The 25074-nt window shown below is 35.9% G+C and overlaps 1 protein-coding gene and 1 non-coding gene across 2 annotated transcripts in view; one reads left to right on the plus strand and one right to left on the minus strand.

The window, feature by feature from the left end:
• The window catches only part of Abcb7 (ATP binding cassette subfamily B member 7), a 123572-nt gene that overhangs the window by 86390 nt on the left and 12108 nt on the right, over positions 1-25074 (plus strand). The window contains exons 5-14 of the mRNA XM_070040182.1: positions 10827-10959; positions 11807-12075; positions 13296-13384; positions 13473-13560; positions 14906-15080; positions 16124-16281; positions 16839-17002; positions 17148-17277; positions 21093-21264; positions 23505-23608. Of these exons, the coding sequence (XP_069896283.1) occupies positions 10827-10959; positions 11807-12075; positions 13296-13384; positions 13473-13560; positions 14906-15080; positions 16124-16281; positions 16839-17002; positions 17148-17277; positions 21093-21264; positions 23505-23608 (1482 nt within the window). The remainder of the gene's footprint in view (positions 1-10826; positions 10960-11806; positions 12076-13295; positions 13385-13472; positions 13561-14905; positions 15081-16123; positions 16282-16838; positions 17003-17147; positions 17278-21092; positions 21265-23504; positions 23609-25074) is intronic.
• LOC138840558 (small nucleolar RNA SNORA42/SNORA80 family) lies at positions 10419-10551 on the minus strand. Its single transcript, XR_011376124.1, has one exon. It is a non-coding gene; the product is annotated as a small nucleolar RNA SNORA42/SNORA80 family (small nucleolar RNA).

Below are 25074 nucleotides of genomic sequence, written 5' to 3' on the forward strand. Positions count from 1 at the left end.
GAACCTTGACCCTTTCTTCCATTCTGGCCTCCATGTGTTGAGCAGGTCACCCCCCTATGCACACCCTACCATCAGGTACTGAAAATTCTGAAATTTAGGCAAAAATAAACATTTTTATCTTACTAAAATTTTTTAGGTACTTTTTCACAGTAATGAGAAGCTAACACAAGATGTAGAATGAACATATATGGGCCACTAGCAGTCTGTATGTAGATACAGCTATCCTTTTAGTTTCTTGGTACATTTGGTATTGGTGCAACAAAAAACCTGAGACTGGGTGATTCATACAGAATGAAAGCTTATTTGGGCTCAAGGTTGTAGAGCTGGGAACTCAAGGAGAATGGATCTATCTGTCCAGCTTCTGACAGTGGCCTCACATTATTTCAGCTCATGGTAGAAAGTTGGAGGGTAAGTACATGGTACAGAAGAGTGGTTTTAAGTTTACAAGACCTAGTGTAACAGCCATCTCCATGGAATAAGAGAATGGATAATAGCTGTATGTTAGTAGCTTATTGTCCTCAATTTACCCATCAGACTAGATTGTAAATTATCATTGAATATTCCTTAGTATTAAGCACTTTCTGTTGATATTGATGTAACTGGGTACCTACCACATCCTTATCCTATAACCTCAGTAATGAGTAATAATTCTCTGCACTCTTGATATTAATCATTACTTACATTAAACCAAAACAAAGGCTAAAATAGTTGAAAAATAACATTGCACACTAAAAACATTGTACAATACTATTGAAAACATTGTGAAATCTAAAACAAAATTGGTTTTGCTTTATAACAGCTCATTTTTGTAACTCATTCAGTTCCACAAGCAATCAGTACTTCAAAGCTGAAAACAGTTCCTTGCTAGGCATAGTGGCATATACCTATAATCCCACATACTTAGGAGACAGAGATCAGGAGAATCACAGGCCAAGCCCAGCCTTGAGCAAAAATGTAAAACCCTATTTGAAAAATAAATGCAAGCAGAAAGAGATGTTGCTCAATTGGTAGCGCACCTGTCTAACAAGTACATAGACCTGAATTCAAACCCTAGAACTGCCAGAAAATAATAAAAAACAAAAACAGCCCCACAAGAGTCCCACAAGCAATCTGATCACCTCATACAGGCCCCATCTCTCCTAACACACTTAATAACAACTAAATTTCCACATGATTTTTGGAGGAGACAAACTATGTTCAACCATAGCATGATGATTTTACTTTGTTCTTAACTCTATCATTTAATATTCCACATTGTTATCCTTTGGGGCTAACAATTCAATGAATTCAACTTTTAATGATATAGCCATCTGAAAATTCAAGAGTTTAGCAAGATAAATGATTTAAACCTCATCTAGTAAAAAACGTGTTCTAGGGATATGTCTTTATTTCTCTTTTACTTAATGTGTACATTGCAGTTCTAGATTAAATATATTTTTTGATTTTTGATACATGTTTATAGTCTAGTAAAAACAACCAGTTCTTTGGAAAATAACAGATGTGCAACTTGATACTGAGATTGATTTTGATTAGAACAGTATCATCTAGCCTTATTCTTAGATATCTGTTGTACCTAGGAAGCCAGATCTATTGTAATGTAAGCTCTTCTCTTTTTAAAATAACATACATGGGGGCACATACATAAACATATGTATTCATATTATTGCCTCCACAGTTGGGGTACAGACAAATGGCATTACCCCAAGAATCTCCCTTGTAGTCACCTCCTCTTTAGACCCTTGACTGTTGGGACACTGATTTGTCCTCAGTGTAGCTTTATCATTTGAACATACCCTATATTTTAGTGAGTTTTCTTTTGCCCTAATAAAACACCCAAAGCTGTGTACATTATAAACAATGAAGTTTATTTAACTCACACAGTTCCAGATATTACAGAGCATGGTGCTAGCCTCTGTTTGGCGGTGGTGAGGATTTGAGCTATTTTACAACATGGTAGATAGCATTTTGGTAGGAATGCATGTGAGAGGGAGAGATCAGATGGTAAGACAGGAAACCGGAGAAATTCAGGGGCTCACTTTTTATAAACAACCTGCCAGAGACTAACAAGGGTCCTATTACACTCTACCTTCTTAATGGTTTAACATTGCCACATTGAGAACCAAGCTCCCAGGACATGAACCTCTGAGGGAAATACTCAAACTATACCCAAAGCATGAAACCAGATAAATGGAATTATGTCATATGTAGTCTTTAGAACTCACTTCTCTTCCTCTGTATGTCTCTGTCATTCTCTAAATTATTGAGTGTACTAGTTCATTGATTTTTATTTATTATTGAATCATATTCCATGAAATGAGTATATTTTAGAGTACATTTACCAATTCACTGATTCAAGGACATTTTGAGTTCTCTTTTTTTAATGTAGTAATTATAACTAGAGCTGCTATAAATACTCAGATACAGATTTTTGTGTAAACCCTAGTTTCGGTTACTCTAGAAAATACCCAGGAATGGAGTGCTGGGTCACAAACTGCAAGAGAATGGGGATATAGATCAAATGGTAGAGCACTTGACTAGCATGAATCCCTAGCTTCAATCCTCAATACTGTCTCTAACCCCCACCGAACGAAAACAAAAAATTCACCAAACTTTTCCACAGTGATTCCTTTTTAAAAATGCCATCAGTAATGCATGACAGAGTTCCTTTTGCTTTGCTTCTTGCTACCATCCTCTTGCTATTGTTGGGAGTATAGTGGTATCTTATGGTGATATTTATATTTTTCTATTGACTAATGATACTCATCTTTGTATGTGCTTAGTTGCCAGCCACATATAAGGAAGTGTTTTATTTTTAATTGAACTGGTTATTTTTCTTCTTGAATTTAGTGAATTCTTTATTTTAGATAAAGGTTCTTTCTCAAATATATGATTTGCAGATCTTTTCTTCCCATTCATAGCTTTCTAAAAAATTCCTTTAATTGTGTCTTATGTGGAATAAATGTTTTTAATTTTGATTAATTCAAGGTTATCATTTTTCTGTTTATGTATACTTTTGTTGTATGTCTAAGAATTGTTTGCCTAACTCAAGGTTATTAAAATTTTGTTTCCTTCTAAAGGTTTTGTGTTTTTATCTTTTACATTTAAATCTGTACTCCATTTTGAGTTGATTTTTAAATCAGGTTTGAGTGGGGTTTTTAAAAAAAAAATTTGTCCTATTTTCCAATATCAAGGCTACTCTTTCCCTATTGAATTTCCTTTGTTTCCTATTGCTGCTGTAATAAAATTTCACATTAAGTCATTAAGCATTAATTTTCGCATTTCTGTCAGAATTAAACACTTGGTCAAAGTAAAGGTGTTGGTCAGAACTGTGCTTTTCCAGAGGTGGTTGTGGAAAAATCTGTTTCCTTTTCTATTCTCACTTCTGTAGTTTGTATGCATTCCTTGGCTGATTATTTCTTCCTTCACCTTCAAAGTTAACATGTTCAGTATATGGCTCTGACCTTCCTCCTTTTCCTAGTCACATTTGCTCTCATGACTGACTTTCCTGCTTTCTTAAGGACTTTTGTGGTTGCAGTTAGCTCACCCAGATAATCCAAGATTCTTTTTCCAATTTGTAAGGTGTCCTTACAGCTTCTGGAGATGACTACATGGAGATCTTTTTTGTTGTTGTTCTTAAGTCATGGGGCTTGAACTCAGGGCCTGGGCACTGTCCCTGAGCTCTTTTTGCTCAAGACTAGTTCTCTGCCACTTTGAGCCACAGCTTCATTTCCAGTTTTCTGATGCTTCATTGGAGAAAATTCTCACAAACGTTCCTGCTCAGGCTGGCTTGGAACCGCAATCCTCAGTTTTCAATCTCCTGAGTAGCTAGGATTGCAGGTGTGAGCTGCCAGCACCTGGCTACATGCAGATCTTTTTGGAATCTTTCTCTGGAATCTCTTGTTTCACTGGCCTATGTTTCTCTCCATTTGACAATACTATACTGTACTGCCTTAATTTTTGTACTTTTATATAGTTAAGTCTTAAAGTCAGATAGTATGTCCTTCAAACTTTCTCCTTTTTTGTATGTGGGGTGGATAATGGGGCTTTAATACAGGGCCTTGTGTTCTTGCTTAGCTTTTTTGCTCAAATCTGGCATTCTACCACTTGAGCATCTCCAGTTCTGATGTTTTGCTGATTAATTGGAGATAAAAATCTCTTGGATTTGCCTGTTTAGGTTGGCTTAGAACCACAATCCTTGGATCTCAGCCTCATGACTAGCTAAGAGCCACTGGTGCCTGGCTCCATGATCATTTCTTGCATCATGATGGGTATACTAGCAAAAAATTATCACAATTTTTGTTTATCTGGGTAAGACTATTTGGCTTCCTTTTTCATGGAATAGAAGGAAAATCAGGCTTCTCAGTAGAATGAAAGACAATCAAATGGAAAAATTATAAACCACATATTTAGCAAAATCCTTATATCAGAATATATAAAGAGATTTAAAAACTCAATAGCAGAAAAGGCAATTCAGTTATAAAATGTACAAAAGACATTAACAGATATCTCACCAATGAGGGCATATAAAGGACAAATAAGCACATTTCATTATTGTCCCTAAGGAAATGCAAATTACAGTGAGATATAACTACATACCTGTAGCAATAGTTTCCAAATAAAAAATAATAATAATACTAAATATCAGTGAGGATGTAGAAGAGGACCACTCATATTTTGCTGGTTATTGTAAAATGGTACAGCCACTCTAGAAAGAGTATGGCCATCTCTTATGTTCTACACAGTCTTGCCATATGATTTAGCAGTGGGACTTTGGGACATTTGTCCCAGAGAAATAAAAGTTGTGTCCATCTGTATGAGATTGTTTATTGCATCTTTGCTCATAATACTCCCAACCATGAACAGCCAGAATGTCCTTCAGGTGTGAATACTTGAATGAGTTCTGGTACATCCATGGGGTAGTTGAGTGTGGTGGAAAATAAAAAGGACAATCTGTTTGTGTATATAACAACCTTGATGAACTTCAAGACCATTATGCTAAGTGAAACAAAATGCCACTATCTAAAGGCTTTTATACTGCTTACTGACTCCACTTAGATAATACTCTCAGAATGATCAAACTATAGACATCAGGAACAAATTGGTGGTTGCCAGGGAATAGGAACTGGTGTGGAACAGGGGGTAGAGTAAGAGTGAATACAAATAAGAAGCACAGGGGAGTTCTCTTGTGGTGATAAAGTAATTCTATATCTTGATTGGGGTGTGGTCATATGAAGCTGGACATGAGCTCAAATTCCTTCAAAACACATATTTGAACATACATACCACTCACATTACATAAAATATAGATTAACAGGTCATTGAAAACTGAATGAATTTTACAATTTTTTAAACTGAATTCTATTTTTGTTAACAAATCATTGAAAACAAAGAATTTATAGATTTTTTTACTTTACTGAATTTTATATTATTTTTATATTTTTAAAAATTTACCAACATCAAATACAGTGAAAGCAGGGGTTATACCATGGGGGAGGGACATACAAAGCAACAAAGAAATCATCTTAAATATGTTAGAAACAATTGCATGAAAGCAAAAACATTTGAATACTTATCTTGGGGTTCATTTCACCTAACATCAACTTATCTGACCTTTTCTGCTTGTCTCAGACATATGCTAGTTATTGCAAATAAGGGAAACCATGGATACAGGTGGACCCATTGCAACAATGAGATGTACAAGTGGTTATGTCAAAAAACGAACTTTACAACTTGGGCGGGGGAGTGGGGGAGATGGGAAGGGATGGGAAGGAGAAACAAAGGGGGAGGCAACAATGCTTGATAAGAAATGTACTCATTATCTTGCCCGTGTAATTGTAACCCCTCTGTACGATATTTTCACAATTAAAAAAAAAGGTGAAAAAATTATATTTATTTTTAATTGTAAAGGTGATTACAGAAGGGTTACAGTTATATAAGTCAGGTAATAAATACATTTCTTTTTGAACAGTGTCACCTCTTCCCTCGCTCTCTCCCAGTTTTCCCTACCAACCCCACTCCCCCACAAGTTATATAGTTCATCCTCAACATAGTGTCTAGTGAGTATCACTACTGCATTTGTTCACACTTTGTCCCACCATTTCTGTGCTCTCCTTTATCTATCCTCCCCCAGATAAACTTATATAGAAGACAAGAGGTACAGAAATAAAAAAACAGTGACAGAGGACAGAAAAAAAAAAGAAACTAAAACTTGCTCAGTTTTGTTTGCAGTTAATGCACCAAGTGTGCTCACTTTCTGGTTTTGATATTGAACTGCAGCTATATAACATATTAAGAGATGCTGGGTGACACATACAGGGCTTTATTTGTAGTACTTTTGCAACTTCCTGTAAGTTTACAATTCTTTCAAAATAAAAAAGAATTTAAAATTTTTAAAGGCTATTTTTTTTTTCGGTTGTGGAGGCTGAACTCTGGGCCTGGGCGCTGTCCCTGAGCTCTTCAGCTCAAGCACCCTACCACTTGAGCCACAGCACCACTTCTGGCTTTTTTCTGTTTATGTGGTGCTAAAGAATCGAACCCAGGGCCTCATGCATGTGAGGCAAGCACTCCACCAAGGAGCCAACTTATTTTTTAAATAGTTTTGGTGTTTGAACTCAAGGCCTCATGCTTGCTAGGCTGATGTGATACCACTGAAACATGTCTCCAGCCTTCTTTTTCACCAGCTAATTTTAGGGTAGAGTCTTAATTTCTGTTCAGTGTGCACTTGAACCAAAGTTTGCTTACTTTTTGGGTTCCTGTCATTGCTAGGATCATAGGCTGTGTCACCTAATCCAGCTTCCTTTGAATCTCATGAACTTTTCAGCCTAGGCAGTGTGTTCTTTTCCATCTCAGCCTCCCATATGGCTTGGGATGGCAGATGTGCTATATGTTAAGAAGATATCTGGAGAAGTTACCTGCCCTGACTGTCCTCCAGCAACAATCTTCCTGTTCTCAAGTAGCTTTGACTCAATTAAGTGGGATGGGTTTAGTCTAGTTCTGCTGAAGGTAAAATATTAGGGAAAACTAGTATTTTCTACTTCTCATTCCCAACCTATCACAAGGCCAGTGAAATCTCACATATGTAGTAGTGAGAACATCTATACCTAAAATAAGCCAATCCTATTTTATTAATGTATCTCTTTTAAAATATGTGTATTTGTTCCTTTTTAAAGTTACTTCTATGGGGAAACTGACAGTATTCAGTTATAATTAGAGGTACTGCCATGTTCTTAGCACTGTGCTAACTATGGTTTCTCTGCCAGTAACAACACAGGACAGATGATGTTCATATGTTCTACATACTGAACAGACTATTACCAGATTTACTCAGGCTCCCAAACCATCGCCATGAAAAGTAAAATTGCACAACTCTATTGGTAATCCATTAGTTTGGTCATCACATGTTGTAGCTGTGGCAAAGATAGAAGTCATGTTAGGAGAGTTGCATGCTAGCTGTAGCTATCACTTTTCCTCCTGCTTAAGAATGTGTAATGGAATTGCAGGGGAGGCAATGTAGCCTCATTACCTCATTGTGTGGAAAACCTGGAATCTGCTCAAGTTCATTTAAATTACTTATTTAAATTACTTTGCAACTTTAAATGATTTAAACAGTGCATTAAAAAAAAGTACAAAAGAAATAAAATATATGGTTCTTACCCTGTAAACTGCTAAAATAGGTAGGGTAGACTAGAAAATACCCCAGTTCAAGTTTCAGGTCTGGATTGTAATCTCAGCTCTGTTCCTACAAGTCTTTAAAGCTGACAACACCTGAGTTTCCTCAGCTATAGCAGTAATATCTATTGCACTGATTGTTTTCTATTCTTCATCTTCACCAAAGGTACCTAGCACCATATCTGACTCATATCTGCTCCTCACTGTCGCTTTGTCATGCAAAGTATGTACTTAGAGACTATATTCAAGCACATGCATATGTTAATGAAAATATGTCATAAAAGTGACAACTTTTTTCATAGTATTGAGAATTGAGCTCAGGGCTTCAAGTTTACAAGGCAGGAGCTCTACCACTTGAGCCACACTTCAGTTTCTCTAGTTATTATTGAGATAGGGTCTTTATTCCCTATCCCACCAAGGCTAAGCTCCTCATGTTACTGTGGATGACTAGTGCATGCCATCGCATTCAACTATTTTGTTTTCCTTGTAGATGGGATAACAAAAGCATATCAACCGTTAGTTGAGATGGAGTGTGACAGACTTGTCTGCCAGGGCTGGCCTCAAACTGATATCCCTTGATCTCCACTTAGCTAGGATTACAGACTTGAGCCATCATGCACAGAAAATGCAATAAATGAAAATACAACTATAAAATGGAGAGGGCCAAATTTTGCACAAGGCTCAGAGAAACCATTATGAAAGAAACGAGATTCATACTGGACTTTGGGAAGTGGCAAGATAGAAGAGGGAAGGGAAACCATTTCAAGAGAATCAAAATTGAAGGATGTATACTTGGAACCTGCCATGTATTCTATTTTAAATTATATTTTGAAGGAAGAGGTAGGTAGGAGAGAGATGGGTGAGCATGTTGAAAGGGGTGACATTGATCAGGATAGGAGAGGATTACAAAGGCTCAGTAGCTATGTGCATATAATCATATAAAATAATATTTATAGAAATGAGCTCTAAGAAATGGAAACAATAGAGTGTTTTTCTATGTTGCTATTTTTGTTTTCTTTACCTTTTGTCTTATTATTTTATCTGTTTGGGGGAGAGTAAGGAAGACACAGAAAGGGTAGGGGAAATGATAAATAAATGCAGGGGCAATACTCACTAGTAACAGTATGTTGAAAATGAACCATACAACTTGTGGGTGGGAAAAACTGGGAGGCAGCAAGAGAAGGGGTGACATTGTGCAAAAAAATGTACTCATTACCTGACATATAACTGTAACCCCTCTGTATATCACTTTTATGGTAACAATAAAAAATATTTTAAAGTCTCTAACAATGACCAAATATTTTACTACCTGAAATAATTTATTGTGATTCAAAATTTAAAAAAAAGATATGTTGTATTCATACACTGCTTCGTTAAATGGCAACTCCTTTGTATAACTACTTAAAGATAATAATAAAAAAAATCTATTTTGGGTCCAGGTGCTGGTGGCTCATGTCTATAATTTTAGCTACTCAAGAGGTTGAAATCTGAGGATCACAGTTCCAAGCCAGCCCAGGCAAAAACATCAATGAGACTCTTACTCCAGTTAACTACCAAAAATTCGGAAGTACATCTGTGGCTCAAGTAGTAGAGTGCTAGCCTTGAGCAAAAAAGTTCAAGGACAGTGCCCAGGCCCTTAGTTCAAGCCCCAAGACCAGCACTATAGAAACATTGAGAGTTTTAAGCAGTTTATCTCAAAATGTTACAGAATTTAAAGAATTTTACCAGCTGCCCTGTTACTGCTTAATGTTAGAACACCTACTTAGTACTTAAGAACCCTTATGTACCTTATCTTGAAATCTTGATTGGTGAGATTTGCATAGCTTCTATTGGTTCTAGCTAAACTTAGACTTGTTGGAAATAAATTCTTTTAACAAAGCTGAGAATGGCATAATAGTGGAATAAGAGCAATAGGTTTTAGTAGGCTTTATAATATTGTTTTCACATTATTAATGATATCAATTTAGTTTTTTGTTGTTGTTTTTTGTTTTGTCAGTTGTGGGGCCTGAACTCTGGGCCTGGGCACTGTCCCTGAGCTCTTCAGCTCAAGACTAGCACTCTACCACTTGAGCCACAGTGCCACTTCCGGCTTTTTCTGCTTATGTGGTGCTGAGGAATCGAACCCAGGGCCTCATGCATGCAAGACAAGCACTTTACCACTGAGCCACCTTCCCAGACCAACAATTTAGTTTTTTTTTTTAAAGAAAACTTTAGTATTCTTATAAACTGATTGTTACTAAATAGTGGTTGATGTTCTGGATACTTAAGCTGCAGAAAATGTGGAATATGAGTGATTAAATATTTGCCTCGAATATATATATATATGTACATATATAATTTGTAAGATTTCATTTTTATTTTCATAGAGATATATTTGGTTAATGAAATATTAGCTTGGTCTTTATTGGGTTTGGTTTGTATACTAGAACAATGATATTATTCTGAAGCAAATAAATCTATCACTTTTTTGTCAATAGTGAATCTACCACAGATACTTGTAATTTATCAAATTCTAAGATGCTTTTTGCTGTATCAGTTCAATTTTGCAACAATTTCTTTGGTGAACAAATCATCTTAAGGTATTTATTAAATGCCTACTATATACAAAACATATATACTCAGCAAGAGTAAGTGAAAAAGAGCAATATGATACAGACCCTAGAAGGTTAAGTACTAACAAAAGGAAACTACATATACAAACAACTGCCATGACATTTGTGGGAATTCATATTACATAAAGCATTTTTTCCCTCTGTGCAATCCCCTTCAGTGCCAGTAGCCCACAGGTAGAGGCCAACCAATGGTTTAAGACCACAGATTGCTCTGGTATGGGACACTATGAAAGGCCCAGGGGGACGGGCCTACCAAAAATCCAATCCATGCATCAGAAAGCATTTTTGAGTGACTGATAAAGGATTTTATAGAAGCAGGAGCATTTGACTAATTCACATAGCTTATAAGTGAATATTATTACAGCAGTTTAATGTAGAAATTCTGAAATGATAGCTTTCTCAATGCCAAAGATTTTATCATTTATAAATAGGAGAAATTATTCCAAAACAAATAAATGATTAATATCTAAACATTACCACAAATACTAATGTACCTTTATAAATATTTTATGTATGATAGGTAATTGATGTTTTTATGTTTCTCAGGCCATGAATATTGTGGTCCCCTTCATGTTTAAATATGCTGTAGACAGCCTCAACCAGATGTCGGGAAACATGCTGAACCTGAGTGATGCACCAAATACAGTTGCAACCATGGCAACAGCAGTTCTGATTGGCTGTATGTGTGATTCTTTAATCTGTCTACAGGTGTTGACTTTCTCCAAGAAGGTTTCATCATATTTGAGCAGATGACCTTTTCACCATAAACACAACTTAGCATTTTGGATGTTTATTATTTTATGTGAGATTTTTTTGATATGCTTTTAAAAATTCTTTGTATATTTTGCTAAAAAATTTCATAATAGTATTTTCTACATTCTAGAAAATAATAATATAAAATAAGATTAAATTTATAACAACCTTCAATAGGCTTTGTATAATACAGCCTTTCTAGTAAGGCTAGTTATTTTCTTGCTGATGTTGTTAGCCATTAAATAGAAATAGCTCAAGAATAGTACATTATGCTTTATTAAAATATTTTCATAGCCCTGACATAAAACTACAGTTTGAAAAGGGCAATATGAATACTGTGTGGCTCTATTCATAAAAAAGAACACTGAGAGACTTGGGAGGCATGAGTGGGGGCATGCTTTTAGTCAAAGTACTTGACTTTTCAGAATCTCAGTCTTATTTATTATTTGAAAGAATTGAATTAGATCAAAAACCTTAACAGATATACACTTATCTGCAGTAAGGCCATATGGGCCATAATTTATTAAAAGTATTTTAATTAGGAAAAAAATCTTTCAACATGTAAAATGCAGTGGAAAAAAACACTGAAAGGGACTCATGATGATGGAAAGGTTATTAATCATTAGAGTAGATGGATTTTAGGTGTTTTAGTGTAAATATCCTGTGTTACATCCAATGATTGAATTATTCATTGCACAAATATTTTTCTGAGTCCTTGCCATTTTACACTTCAACAATTCCATTTTTACACTCTTTTTTTAATTTATTGTTAGATGGTGTATCAAGAGCTGGAGCTGCCCTTTTTAATGAAATTAGAAATGCAGTATTTGGAAAAGTAGCCCAAAATTCAATCCGGAGAATAGCCAAAAATGTCTTTCTCCATCTTCACAACCTGGATCTGGGTTTCCACCTGAGCAGACAGACAGGTGCTTTATCTAAGGCTATTGACAGAGGAACAAGAGGTATCAGTTTTGTCCTGAGTGCCTTGGTATTTAATCTTCTCCCCATCGTGTTTGAGATGACTCTTGTCAGTAGTATTTTGGTAAGTAATACATTTTTTTCATACTAAGCTTTTACCTTACATTTTCATTAACAGCAGTTGAAGATTTGAAACACTCATACACAACTAGGGGTTTGAAAGTAAAATTTCCTGATGCCAGAAAGAGATACAGTTATATTTACAGTTTATTTTGCCACAGATTTCAAAGGACTGTCCAAATTATTTATCATGTTTTTATCACAAAAGAATTGTTTATCTGTACACGCAGTAATTAACTAGTGCCTGCAAAGGTTTCGGGTTTTTTTTTTGGGGGGGGGGGAAATACACAAATATCCTTTATTGGTGAAGAAATAGACTGCTTTCATTTATACAATGGAATGCTACTTGACAATAAGAAAAGTGAAATATTGATACATGCAACAACATGGATAAAACTCTATTGTGTTACATAGAATATGCCACACTCAAAGGCTACATAGTGTGATCCTGCAAGTAGGGCCTGAGGCTACAGGGACAGGAAATAATTCTGGAAAGGGATGGAAATGTTCTATATTTTGATTGTGGTGGTGGCTACAAAACTATGTTTTTGTCAAAATCTATAGAACTATACACTAAAAACAGTGAAGGTTTGTTTTTGTTTTTGTTTTTTAGCAGAGCTTTATATATAAGACCTTGGACTGGCCGGGTACCAGTAGCTCATGCCTGTAATCCCAGCTACTCAGGAGGCTGAGATCTGAGGATCACAGTTCAAAGCCAGCCTGGGCAGGAAAGTCATGAGACTCTTATCTCCAATAAATCAGTAGAAAACTGGAAGTGGCACTGTGGCTCAAGCGGTAGAGCACTCGCCTTGAGCTGAAGAGCTTAGGGACAGTGCCCAGGCCCAGAGTTCAAGCGCCATGACCCACAAAATAAATAAATAAATAAGTAAAAAGACCTTGGACTGATATGCTCAGATATATTGGTTTCTGTTAGCCACTCTATTTCATGTTTTATAGTTAAATGTGAGTATATGAATGTGTGTATGCACACATAGTAATTAGTAGCATTTGATGGGAGTATAAATGGGACAAGTGCAGTGCAGTTTGACATCCTTTCTTTATTACCTAGAGAGGTTGTATAAGATATTTGATTTCTTGCCTTTTATTGATACATAGAACTAACCACCATGCTTTTATAAATGTCTTTTGACTAAAATTTGTTGTTACTCTAAGTGACAAGAACAATATCTGTTTCTCATTTCTTCTCCTGACTTCTTTTTCCAGTATTACAGATGTGGTGCCCAATTTGCCTTGGTAACCCTGGGAACACTCGGTGCATATACAGCCTTTACAGTTGCAATCACCCGGTGGAGGTATGATATCCCCCAGAGGCTAGTCAATGTTTAGAAGCTATGTTTTTATAACATCCATTTCATACTTGTGCAAATCTTTGTCTTACAGAACTAAATTTAGGATAGAAATGAACAAAGCAGATAATGATGCAGGTAACGCCGCTATAGATTCACTGCTGAATTATGAAACTGTGAAGGTAATATGTTTGATTATACTCTGTTTTGCCTTTACACTGCACTGTGATTTGTTCTGCCATTTACTTTAAAAGGAGCTATAACTTAGAACATCAGATTAGGATAGGATCTCTAGGTGTGATGGAAGGTTTCTTTTGCTTAGAAAATGCCCTGTTTTCCTTTTCAGTTTTTGTTTGGCAACCTCAGAATTTTTATCTTCTGCATTGACTTGTAAGTGATCATAAATATATCATTAGCATCTTGATTCAGAGTGAACATTAAGCTAATCAAGCTGACATGTCAGTTCTTGATCCTCTTCCTGTCTATCCCTCAGAGTACCTAGCATAGTGCTTTTCATAATTCTCAGGTTTTTGTTTATTTTCCATTCTTCTCATGTACAAAGCATTATACTGAGTGAAGAGAGTGGTAAAAATAACTATATTGTAATCCTTGCCCTCTCAGATTTTTACAGTGTATTGAGTTAAGTATGCAGATGACTAGACAAGACGACAAAATGTGGCAAGGGTAGTGGGGAGTGCAGTTCAGAGGATCAGGAAAAGACTTCCTAAAGGAAGTACCACTGAAGGTTTTTTAATTATGTAACTTCAGATTAGGCATTCAGTAAATATTAGTCGGACAAATTTTGCTGACTTTTGAAATACAGTCCATTGTGGAAATGCAAAGTACAGGGTCACATGTATTGATAGTATTTTTTTTTTTTTTTGTCCATCGTGGGGCTTGAACTCTTGGCTTGGTTGCCGTACCTAAGCTCTTCAGCTCAAGGCAAGCACTCTACTGCTTGAGCCACAGTGCCACTTCTGGTTTTCTGGTGATATATTGGAGATAGGAGTCTCATGGACTTTCTTGCCCGGGCTGGCTTTGAACTGTGATCCTCAGATCTCCGCTTCCTGAGTAGCTAGGATTACAGGTGTGAGCCACTGGCACACAGCAAAAGTAATTTTTTAAGATGGTGTCTGCAGTACAAAATTCTATCTAAGGGTAGGTACAGTGGCTCACTTATAATCACAGCTCCCCAGGAGGTGGAGATCAGGAAGATGATGGCTCAAGTCTAGCCCAGGTAAAAAAATTAGTAAGATTCCCTTCTGAACAAAGCAAACTATCTTCTCAACTATTTTCGGAGGTTGTAGAATAAGTAAGACCCTATCTGAAAAATAACCTAAAGCAGAAAGGGCTAGAAGTGTGACTCAAGTGTTGGAGCACCTACCTAGCAAGCATGGAGCCCTCTATTCAAACTCCAGTACTGATCAAAAAAATGTATCTCTGTATGAAACCTGGTGAAAACTAACACTAAACATTGTTAAACAATATATGCCAATTATATTTGTTACTGTTTTATGTGTTTTACAGTATTTTAATAATGAAAAATATGAAGCACAAAGATATGATGGATTTTTGAAGAGTTATGAGAATGCTTCATTGAAAAGTACCTCTACTCTGGCTATGCTGAACTTTGGCCAAAGTGCTATTTTCAGTATTGGTTTAACGGCTATAATGGTGCTCGCCAGTCAGGGAATTGTGGCAGGTAATGGATGTGTGGTTATCACATTTATAGACTATTTAACTTAACTTTTATAAATAAAAATTAATAAAAGTAATGTGTATTAAACTTAATGATAAAAGGATATTCAATGAAGTATTTTAGCACTTTTTGGAGTGCTTTCTTTTTTATATTAGAATGTATTTTCTTGATTGATAAGCACTAACACATCAAATGGGATTTCTGTTTATTTGTGTCTACAATCTGATTCATGAACAGCTTTTTTTTAACATCTAGTCTTTTGTAGACCTAGAAACCAACCTCATTAATTAATCCAAAGGACTAAAATGTAGGCTATTTTGTTTCTGGAATTACCAGTATCCTTATAATCTTTTATACATCCTTTTTCCATTCGGTAATATTCAAAAAGTAATATCTATGTCTCTTTCTGTAAACCTCCCAACTCAATTAGGATGCATTTACTCACTGTTGTTAGTATAAGACTTATTTTCGGTCCATTTGCTCCAATTGTTTAATGTATATGAATTTTTTTTTTGTCAGTCATGGGGCCTGAACTCTGGGCCTGGGTGCTGTCCCTCAGCTCTTCAGATCAAGGCTAGCGCTCTACCACTTGAGCCACAGTGCCACTTCTGGCTTTTTCTGCTTATGTGGTACTAAGGAATGAAACCCAGGGCCTCATGCATGCAAGGCAAGCACTCTACCACTGAGCCACCTTCCCAGCCCTTGTATATGTATTTTTATAAACATGTTTTATACTAGAAATAAACTATCGTTTATAGCTTAGAGACAAAAAGGAGAAAAATTTTAGCCTTTTTTATCCTTACTTGTACCATTCTTTTTGTATTACATATAGTATATAGGTGAGCTTGTCCCACTCCACTTTACATATATATAGTATTATCTAAATCATGGATTCAAATGCTTTGAATCCTGAGAACTGTTTTTTATGCATATTTTAAACTGTATTTCATAGTAGTAGGCTATAAAACTTTCTTGTCTTAAGACAGCTGGGAAGGTGTGTGGCATTAATCTAAAATATTTTTTCCTTCTGCTAATTGCATATTTAGGTACCCTTACAGTTGGAGATCTAGTAATGGTGAATGGACTACTTTTTCAGCTTTCATTACCCCTTAACTTCTTGGGAACAGTATATAGAGAAACTAGACAAGCACTCATAGATATGAACACCTTGTTTACTCTGCTCAAGGTAGACACCCGGATTAAAGTAAGTAATCTGTATAGTATCTTTTCAAAGTATGTGAGCCTATCCCATTACTATTGGATTATACTATTGGAGCCTTCTTATATCACCAAATCATCAAAAGCATTTTCTATTGCAAGAAGTAGGGATGTCATGTGTATTAAATGGTGGTTAAAGATTTCACTTCTGTGTATAAAAAAACATATAGTGTTAGCAGTTTATGTTATACCAGGGAACTAAATTTTGTTGAATTAACTTTCTACTTGAACTAAATTTACTTTTACTAACAATAATATAGAATGTATGATTACTGTCTTTGTATTTTCTTCTCCAGTTTTCTCCTGCTCATCATTCCTGTTCCCATCCCCCCCCAAAAAAAGTTGGCTAGCAACCAAAACATTCAATATTTTTCCTCTTAGCAGTGAGAACTAAGAAAGACTTATGCTTAGAAATGTTCTAATTCCACTTACATAAACCTACTCCTTTCCCATTATTTTTTCAGTGAATGTAAAAAAAATTGTCTGTGTGACTGTACTCAAGGTAACTTATAAAGTATTTGTTTGTTTTCTCTTCCCTACTAGGACAAAGAGATGGCATCTCCCCTTCAGATAACACCCCAGACAGCTACAGTAGCCTTTGATAATGTGCATTTTGAATACATTGAAGGACAGAAAGTCCTTAGTGGAGTATCTTTTGAAGTCCCTGCAGGAAAGAAAGTGGCCATTGTAGGAGGTAGTGGGTCAGGGTGGGTAATTTAGTTATTTATAAAATTCTGTTTTGATAATTCTGAACATCTTTTTCTTATCCTAGTAAAATGGTTATTCTGGTTTAAATAGAGACTTCAGAATGACAATGGGAGCTAAGTAATCTTTCTTCATGTTTAATTTCAGGAAAAGCACAATAGTGAGGTTGTTGTTTCGTTTTTATGAGCCTCAAAAAGGAAACATTTACCTTGCTGGTCAAAATATACAAGATGTGAGCCTGGAGAGCCTTCGGAGAGCCGTGGGAGTGGTACCTCAGGTATTTTGTGTTGGGTGTCCCAGAACATCCAACTGGAATAATTTGAAGCCAAATAGCATATACTAATGAAAGAGTAATATTAGGCCCTGCAAGTGAAATAACCTTACTAAGAAGAATTTTTTTTAATAGAAGAGAAAAATCTTGAATGGAAAAACTGCATTAGAGGAAGATTTTTATGCCTAATGTTATAGCTTAATAGAGTAGGAAGAACACAGACTAGAATCAGACTTTGGTTCTAACCCTGTCTGTCTCCAAGATGATTCTGTGGCCTTGGGTCTCCATTTCCTAACCTCTGAAGTAAAGATAACATTTATCCTGTAAGATAGGATTATTGTTACAGACCACAGGTTTTATAAGTGCAGTATCTATCACAGTTGTTCAGAAAATGGGAACAAGTATTGTAATTTTGAAAGCTTTCAACATAGTAAATTTATAACTTCAAGAAAAACTGGCTGTTAATCTCACCTGTATGCCTTGTTTACCATTGCATCTTCACTACTTACCGCATTCCCTGACCTATAGTAAACATTTAATAAAATATTTACTAGTGACACTGTAGAGGAATGAATACAAAGTAAGATATGAGAAGACAAGAAGTAGAGATAGTCTTTATAGAATGTGAGGTTCATTTTGTGTTGAAAATATATAGAGTATCTGGGAATGTAGCTTAATGGTACAATGTTTGCCTAGCATACGTGAGGCCCTAGATTCAATCCCTAGTTCCACCTAGAAAAAGAAGAAACCTTTTAGAGATTCATGGGAATTAGTTGCAGCTAGTATTATAAAGTTAATTTCTGGAATCAAATCCCTGGGAATACAGATCAAAATATCACTTTCTTAAAAATGAAGTGGTCAGACAGAGATATGTTGCTTGCAAAAGATCCCCACTTGACCCAACCTGTGATACTTCACTGAGAATCTCAAACTTTAGTGGGTATGAGTCATTATTGAAATTACAGTTCTGATTATGGAGGGCAATGTGGACAGAAGCCTGCATTTTAAAATATATATCATAATGATTCTGATAGGTGGTTTGTGACTGTGTTTTAACAAACACTAACCCACACTGTTTATCAACTGAACCATATTCTGGGCTGTAACTACATAGAATTCAATGTCTTCATTCCTATAACTAGATTCCTATCATCCTCTTAGGCTCTGTAATGGTTATTTTTATACTTTTGAAAAATAAAATATTTTATTCATAAAGGAAAAATATGCAAGGTCAACAAAAAAGATACTCAACCTCACTGAAGGCCTTAGATATGTAAATTAGCAATAGGAGATTATTTTTATCTATCAGTGTGATCAAGATTTTGAAATGCATGATACCCAGTTTTGGCAAGACTGTAAAATGGACAGTCTGTTGTCTTACTGGTGGAAGCATATGGCTGGTCCTCTTTCCCTTCTTCTCTTCCTCTGTCTCTCTCTAGTGATACTGGGTTTGAACTCAGTGATTTGTGCAGACACTCTACCATTTGAGCTATGACTCTCAACTCCAGCATATGGCTTTCTTGATAAACAAATTGGATCTATCTATCTATCTATCTATCTATCTATCTATCTATCTATCTATCTATCTATCTATCTATGAATATATATATATATATATATGAATTGCCTACTTAATAGTCATATTCTTTATCCTAATAATTCTACCTATAGGAAACTTTAGGAAGTCATTAAACAGATATATGAACAAGTCCTTATATACAAAGAGGTTTATTACAGCATTATTTATGATAGTAAAAGTTGGGCACAATGTAAATTTCTAGCAATAACTTAGTGGCTAAATGTCATCACAAGATTGTTATACAACCATTTATAAATAATATGCTTAAAGAATATTAAGAGTCATGAATATGTAGATACCAAGTTGTTGAATTTGGCAGCTGATGGATTTAATACAGTTTTATTTTTTCAATTTTTTTTTGGTTGGTTGTGGGGCTTGAACTCTGGGCTTGGGCGCTGTCCCTGCGCTCTTCAGCTCAAGGTGAGCGCTCTACCGCTTGAGCCACAGCACCACTTCTGGTTTTTATTGGAGATAAGAGTCTCACGGAATTTCCTGCCTGAGCTGGTTTTGAACTGGGATCCTCAGATCTCAGCCTCCTAAGTAGCTAGGATTACAGGCATGAGCCATGGGCACCTGGATTTTTTTTTTAATTTATACAAAAAATTATTTTTTATTCATTTATTTATTTTGGGTCTGGTTGTGGGGCTTGAACTCTGGGCCTGGGCGCTGTCCTTCAGCTCTTCAGCTCAAGGCTAGTGCTCTACCACTTGTGCCACAGCGCCACTTCTGGCTTTTTTCTTTTTCTTATGTGGTGCTGAGGAATCGAACCCAGGGCCTCATGTATGCAAGACTCTACCACTGAGCCACCTTCCCAGCCCCCTAATTTATAAATTTAATTGTGTATATTTAAGATATATATGTATATATACTGTCATGAGATTCATATAGATAATAAAATGATTATCTCACATAACTACTCATTGTTCATATGTGGCAAGAGCAACTAAACTCATATCTAGCAAAAGTCATTTTTTTTCCACTTATGTGGTGCTGAGGAATCGAACCCAGGGCCTCATGCATGCAAGGCAAGCACTCTACCACAGGGCCACCTTCGCAGCCCAAAAGTCATTATTTTTTGAGACAGAATCTCAGTGTATAGCCTTAGCTAGCCTCAGACTCAAACAGTCCTCCTTATTCTGCTTCCCAAGTGGAAGATTACAAGCATGTGCCATCATACCCAGCTAATTTTTACTCTGGCATTTTGAATTTTCATATTATTCAGTTCAGTTAATGCTTGTTAATTTTTCACAGAATATGAAGTATTTAAAATAGTTTCTATTTATGGAACTTTGAGTTCATATTGTGTCATTTCAATGTGTTTATATATGTGGTATTAGTTCTTTGTTGTCTGTGCTTCAAGTTCACTATCAAAGCTTCTCAAGAATAAAGGAAAACATTCAACTTCATTGATAACTAGGGAAGTGCTTATTTGAACAGAAAGCACATCTCTAAAAGTAGCAGCAACTGAATATTGTTAATTCCTGGAGTTGCTGAAGATATGGAGAGCTGTCAACATGATGCCGTTTATCAAGAGTACTGCTACATTACTACCTGTTTCGGGAAGATAGTTGGGCAATACTCTCAAAGGCCAAGCACGTACTTACCTTCTGACCCATCCGTATTCTAGGAATTCTTTGTATGGAAATTCCCAGATGTTCAAGTCACATATGTAAAATGATTTTTCCAACATTGTAGCAGCAAATATTAATGAAATTAATGTTTAGAACAAGAATGGATGAGTAAATTATGATATAGTATGAAATGTTCAAGGTTTCTATAATTGACATGCAGAGTTTTTTTTTTTTTTTTGTCGGTCATGGGGCTTGAACTCTGGGCCTGGGCGCTGTCCCTCAGCTCTTCAGCTCAAGGCGAGCGCTCTACCACTTGAGCTACAGCGCCACTACATGCAGAGTTTTTAAGATATAGGAAAAAGCAGTTTGTAATGGTCACGCTCATGTTGGAAAAAAACATATGTTTAGGCATATAAAGACATAAAGTCTGGAATTAGAACGGATTGAGCAGGTCATGGTGGTTCATGCCTGTAATCCCAGCACTGAGAAGACAAGAGGATCATGGGTATGAAATTAGTCCAAATCACCCATGATGATTCACTTATAGGAAGGTAAATGGAATGGTAGGGATAATGCTTGATCAAAGAGGCTATCATGGTTCATTCATTAAGACTTTACAATTGTTTTAATGTTTGTAAACATACATACATACACATGTAAATCTACTTTAGGATGCTGTCCTCTTCCATAATACTATTTACTACAACCTCTTATATGGAAACATCAATGCTTCGCCTGAGGAAGTGCATGCAGTGGCAAAATTAGCTGGACTTCATGATGCAATTCTTCGAATGCCTTGTGGATATGACACCCAAGTAGGGGAACGAGGTCTCAAGCTTTCAGGTGAGCAAAGATTTTAAGCCTGCTCCCATTAGTATACTCTCTTCAAACAACATTTTTAGAACCATTTTTATCATTAGTATATGTTTATGTCAGTGTTGATTTATAATACATCATCTTCATATTAAAGGATTGTTACTCACTTGGGAAAGTAGTAACAGCTTATAGGGAGATAGTGAATAGTGTATCTCTTATAATTTCATAGGGAGGTTTTCAGTACTGTAGGCCTTATTATACTTGGTCCTGTTCATTTGCTTATACTTGTTAGCTCAGTGGTCAAGATTTGGAGGAGAGTTGTCTATTTTAGCATGAATATAATCTTACTTATATTAGACATAAAAATTTCCTTTTACAATTCAATAATTATTGTACAACTTAAAATAAAATATTATATAATGTACCAGATTAATTAACTGGCAGAGTTTGTTTGTTGAAAGTAACTGAAATTGAAGAATGCAAGTTTACTTTTCAGACATTATAATGTTCAGGCTAACCAAAGAGGTGAAAAAGGACATAATCAACAAAGCATTACTATCTGTATTTCCAAGTATAGTTTATGATTGCCTTAGATCCACAGAAGTCTCAGATGAAAAAGAAAGGGTTTTTTATTTTTATTTTTGTCGGTCATGGGGCTTGAACTCTGGGCTTGAGTGCTGTCCCTCAGCCCTTCAACCCAAGGCTAGCACTCTACCACTTGAGCTACAGGGCCACTTTGGGTTTTCTGGTGGTTTATTGGAGATAAGAGTCTCTCAGACTTTGCTGCCTACACTGGCTTTGAACTGTGATCCTCAGATCTCAACCTCCTAAGTAGCTAGGATTACAGGCATGAGCCACTAGCACCCAGCTTATTAAATTTATTTCATTAAATGTTTTCATTTTTTAGGATATGAATATTTCCTAACTATATATTCCTGTATTTAGGAGTAATTCCAAAATAAGTGTAGGCTTATACATTGTGATAGGAAGAATATTAAAGTAGGAGTCAAATCTAGTCTATATTCTGCTAGAACTAGATTTGTGACCTTGAACAAGTTGTTTAATCTTTCTGGGCCTCTGTTTTAGTTTATAAAAATCAATTATGCTAGAGACCTAAAACAAATAATGAAGAAGTAAAAGATACCAAGTGTATAACCTTAATTTGATGAATGCTGTGGAAATAATATGCTCCTCACAAAAGATCCTTGGGAGAATACTGACTAAATGATACTTTAAAAAATATTGACATAAATTTAAATATTCATGGTTCATATCTTTAAGTTTTCCCATTTTAGATCCTAAATTTGTTTTTAGCTTTATTGATTCCCCACTATTGAAATTTTTCTATCTGAAATTGTGAGTAGTCTATAAGATAAAGTAACAAGCCAGGCACCCAACAAGCTGAGTGTGGCGGCACAAAACTGTCATGCCAGCTACACAAAAGGTTGAAATTGGGAGAATTGCAGTTGAAGGCCACCTGGGCAGAAAAGTTCACATCTTCAACTCAGTGGAAAAAGGTGGGCATGGTACCATACATGTCTCATCCCAGACAATCCCAGAGATTATTGTGTGGGCACAAGCCCAGCAAAAAGCAAGACTCTTATCTCCAAATAGGCAGTTCAGATGGCGGAGGCATGTCTCAACAGTAGAAGTACGTACACACACACACACACACACACACACACACACACACACACACACACACACACACACACACACACACACACACACACACACACACACACACACACACACACACTCATACATATTCGCCATGAAGTCAGATTGTAGTATTAAACACACACACACACACACACACACACACACACACACACTCATACATATTCGCCATGAAGTCAGATTGTAGTATTAAACACACACACACACACATTCACACACACACACACACACACCACACACACACACACACACACCACACACACATTCATACATATTCGCCATGAAGTCAGATTGTAGTATTAAACACACACACACACACACACATTCATACATATTCGCCATGAAGTCAGATTGTAGTATTAAACACACACACACACACACACACACACACACACACACACTCACTCACTCGCCATGAAGTCAGATTGTAGTATTAATTTGTGTTCCGGGGAATATACTTTGTCATCTTAGACTCTACAACTCAGAAAAAATACTTAAAAAGAGTATAAGTAAATCTTAAAGGTATAACTTGGTAGTTATTATATAATATTTCTATACTATGTTTCTTTAAATGTTTTCTTTGCCAGGAGGAGAAAAGCAGAGAGTTGCAATTGCACGAGCCATTTTGAAGAACCCGCCAGTCATTGTCTATGATGAAGCCACGTCATCATTAGATTCAATTACTGAAGAGGTAAATGATTATCAAACTATAGTTTAGCTTTTCTCCTTAGAAGTTTTCTCAAAAGTGTGCATTAGTTTGCATTTTGAATGAACTTCTGTAGGAGGTTCTATAGAATAAAATGCCTAGCCCCCTTTCCCCAATATGGCAAATATTAATGGTAGATATGCCATGGTTTGTTGAGCTAGATATTATACTGGTGAATCTATTTGCAAACATGTCTCTGTTTGGCACTGTGTGACAACTTATGCTGTTGTTGCATTACCCTTGCATCTCGCAGCACTGTACATGTCATCTAATATACTGTCAAAGAAGAGGGATTGATTCTCTCTTCCTGCTGCCGTTTAACACTCATTAATACAATATCTAACTCATTGTGACACAGTGTACACCATGAATGCCTTTTACTTATCAGGGACAATTCTTTGAGCATGCAGAACTGGTATCAATTTGTATTCATTTCACAGGAAGTGTTATGAAACACCGAGATGTTGTGACATTTATGTCATGATGCTACCCTAGCAACTACAGTGCACTTAACATGCATTTATTACATTAAAAGTCTCAGTAGTGATATAATTTCATAAACAGATCCCCTCAATCTAGCACTGAAGATAGTTGTCAGTTGCCTACCTTTTGACTTAGTACTTTTAATGTATAAACCTAATGTTAAAGAATTAAATCATCTTTCAGCTTTACAGACTATATAACATTTGCATGTTTAGTTAAGTTTCAGTATACTTTTAAACACTATGTTTAAAACTAATTTCAAAATGAATTGGTTATCATGAGGATGTGTTATAATTCAAGTGAACCTTCATCAGGACCAGATCCCATTCATCAGAGGAAAACTTATTTATAAGAACTTATACCTAAAAATGTATCATACTGGGTGGGGAGATTGGGTGGGGGAGCGGGGGGAGGCTGGGAAGGGATGTGAAGGGTAAACAAAGGAGGAGGCTGCAATGCTTGATAAAAAATGTACTCATTTTCTTGCCCATGCAATTGTAACCCCTCTATACAGTATGTTCACAAAAAATAAAAATTATAATTTAAAAAATGTATCATACTACCACAAATTAAAATTTCTACCCACAGTCTTTGAGTTATATAGCATTATTATGCCAGTGAACATTCCTTACTAAAACTTCATAGAGAACCTACCAAATGAGTTACCAGAAGATTTGAGAAGTTTGAATGGGCCTTTTTAAGTTTTTTCTGAATAAGAAGCCTCCACAAAGATCCTAGTGTTTCTTAATGTTGGCCCTGCACTTTTTTTTTTTATTGTAAAGATACTATACAGAGGGTTACAGTTACATGAGTGAGGTAATGAGTACACTTCCTCTTGAACATTGTTTGGCCCTGCACTTTTATTTCAGCATAAACTAATTGTACAAGATTTCACTATGGCAAATCCATACATGTATACAACACACCATAACTAAACCCTTCTCCCACTAAAACCTTCTTCCTTTTCC

Source organism: Dipodomys merriami, unplaced genomic scaffold, assembly GCF_024711535.1.
Source record: "Dipodomys merriami isolate MVZ:Mamm:240054 unplaced genomic scaffold, mDipMer1.0.p SCAF_3, whole genome shotgun sequence".
Classification (NCBI taxonomy): Eukaryota; Metazoa; Chordata; class Mammalia; order Rodentia; family Heteromyidae; genus Dipodomys; species Dipodomys merriami.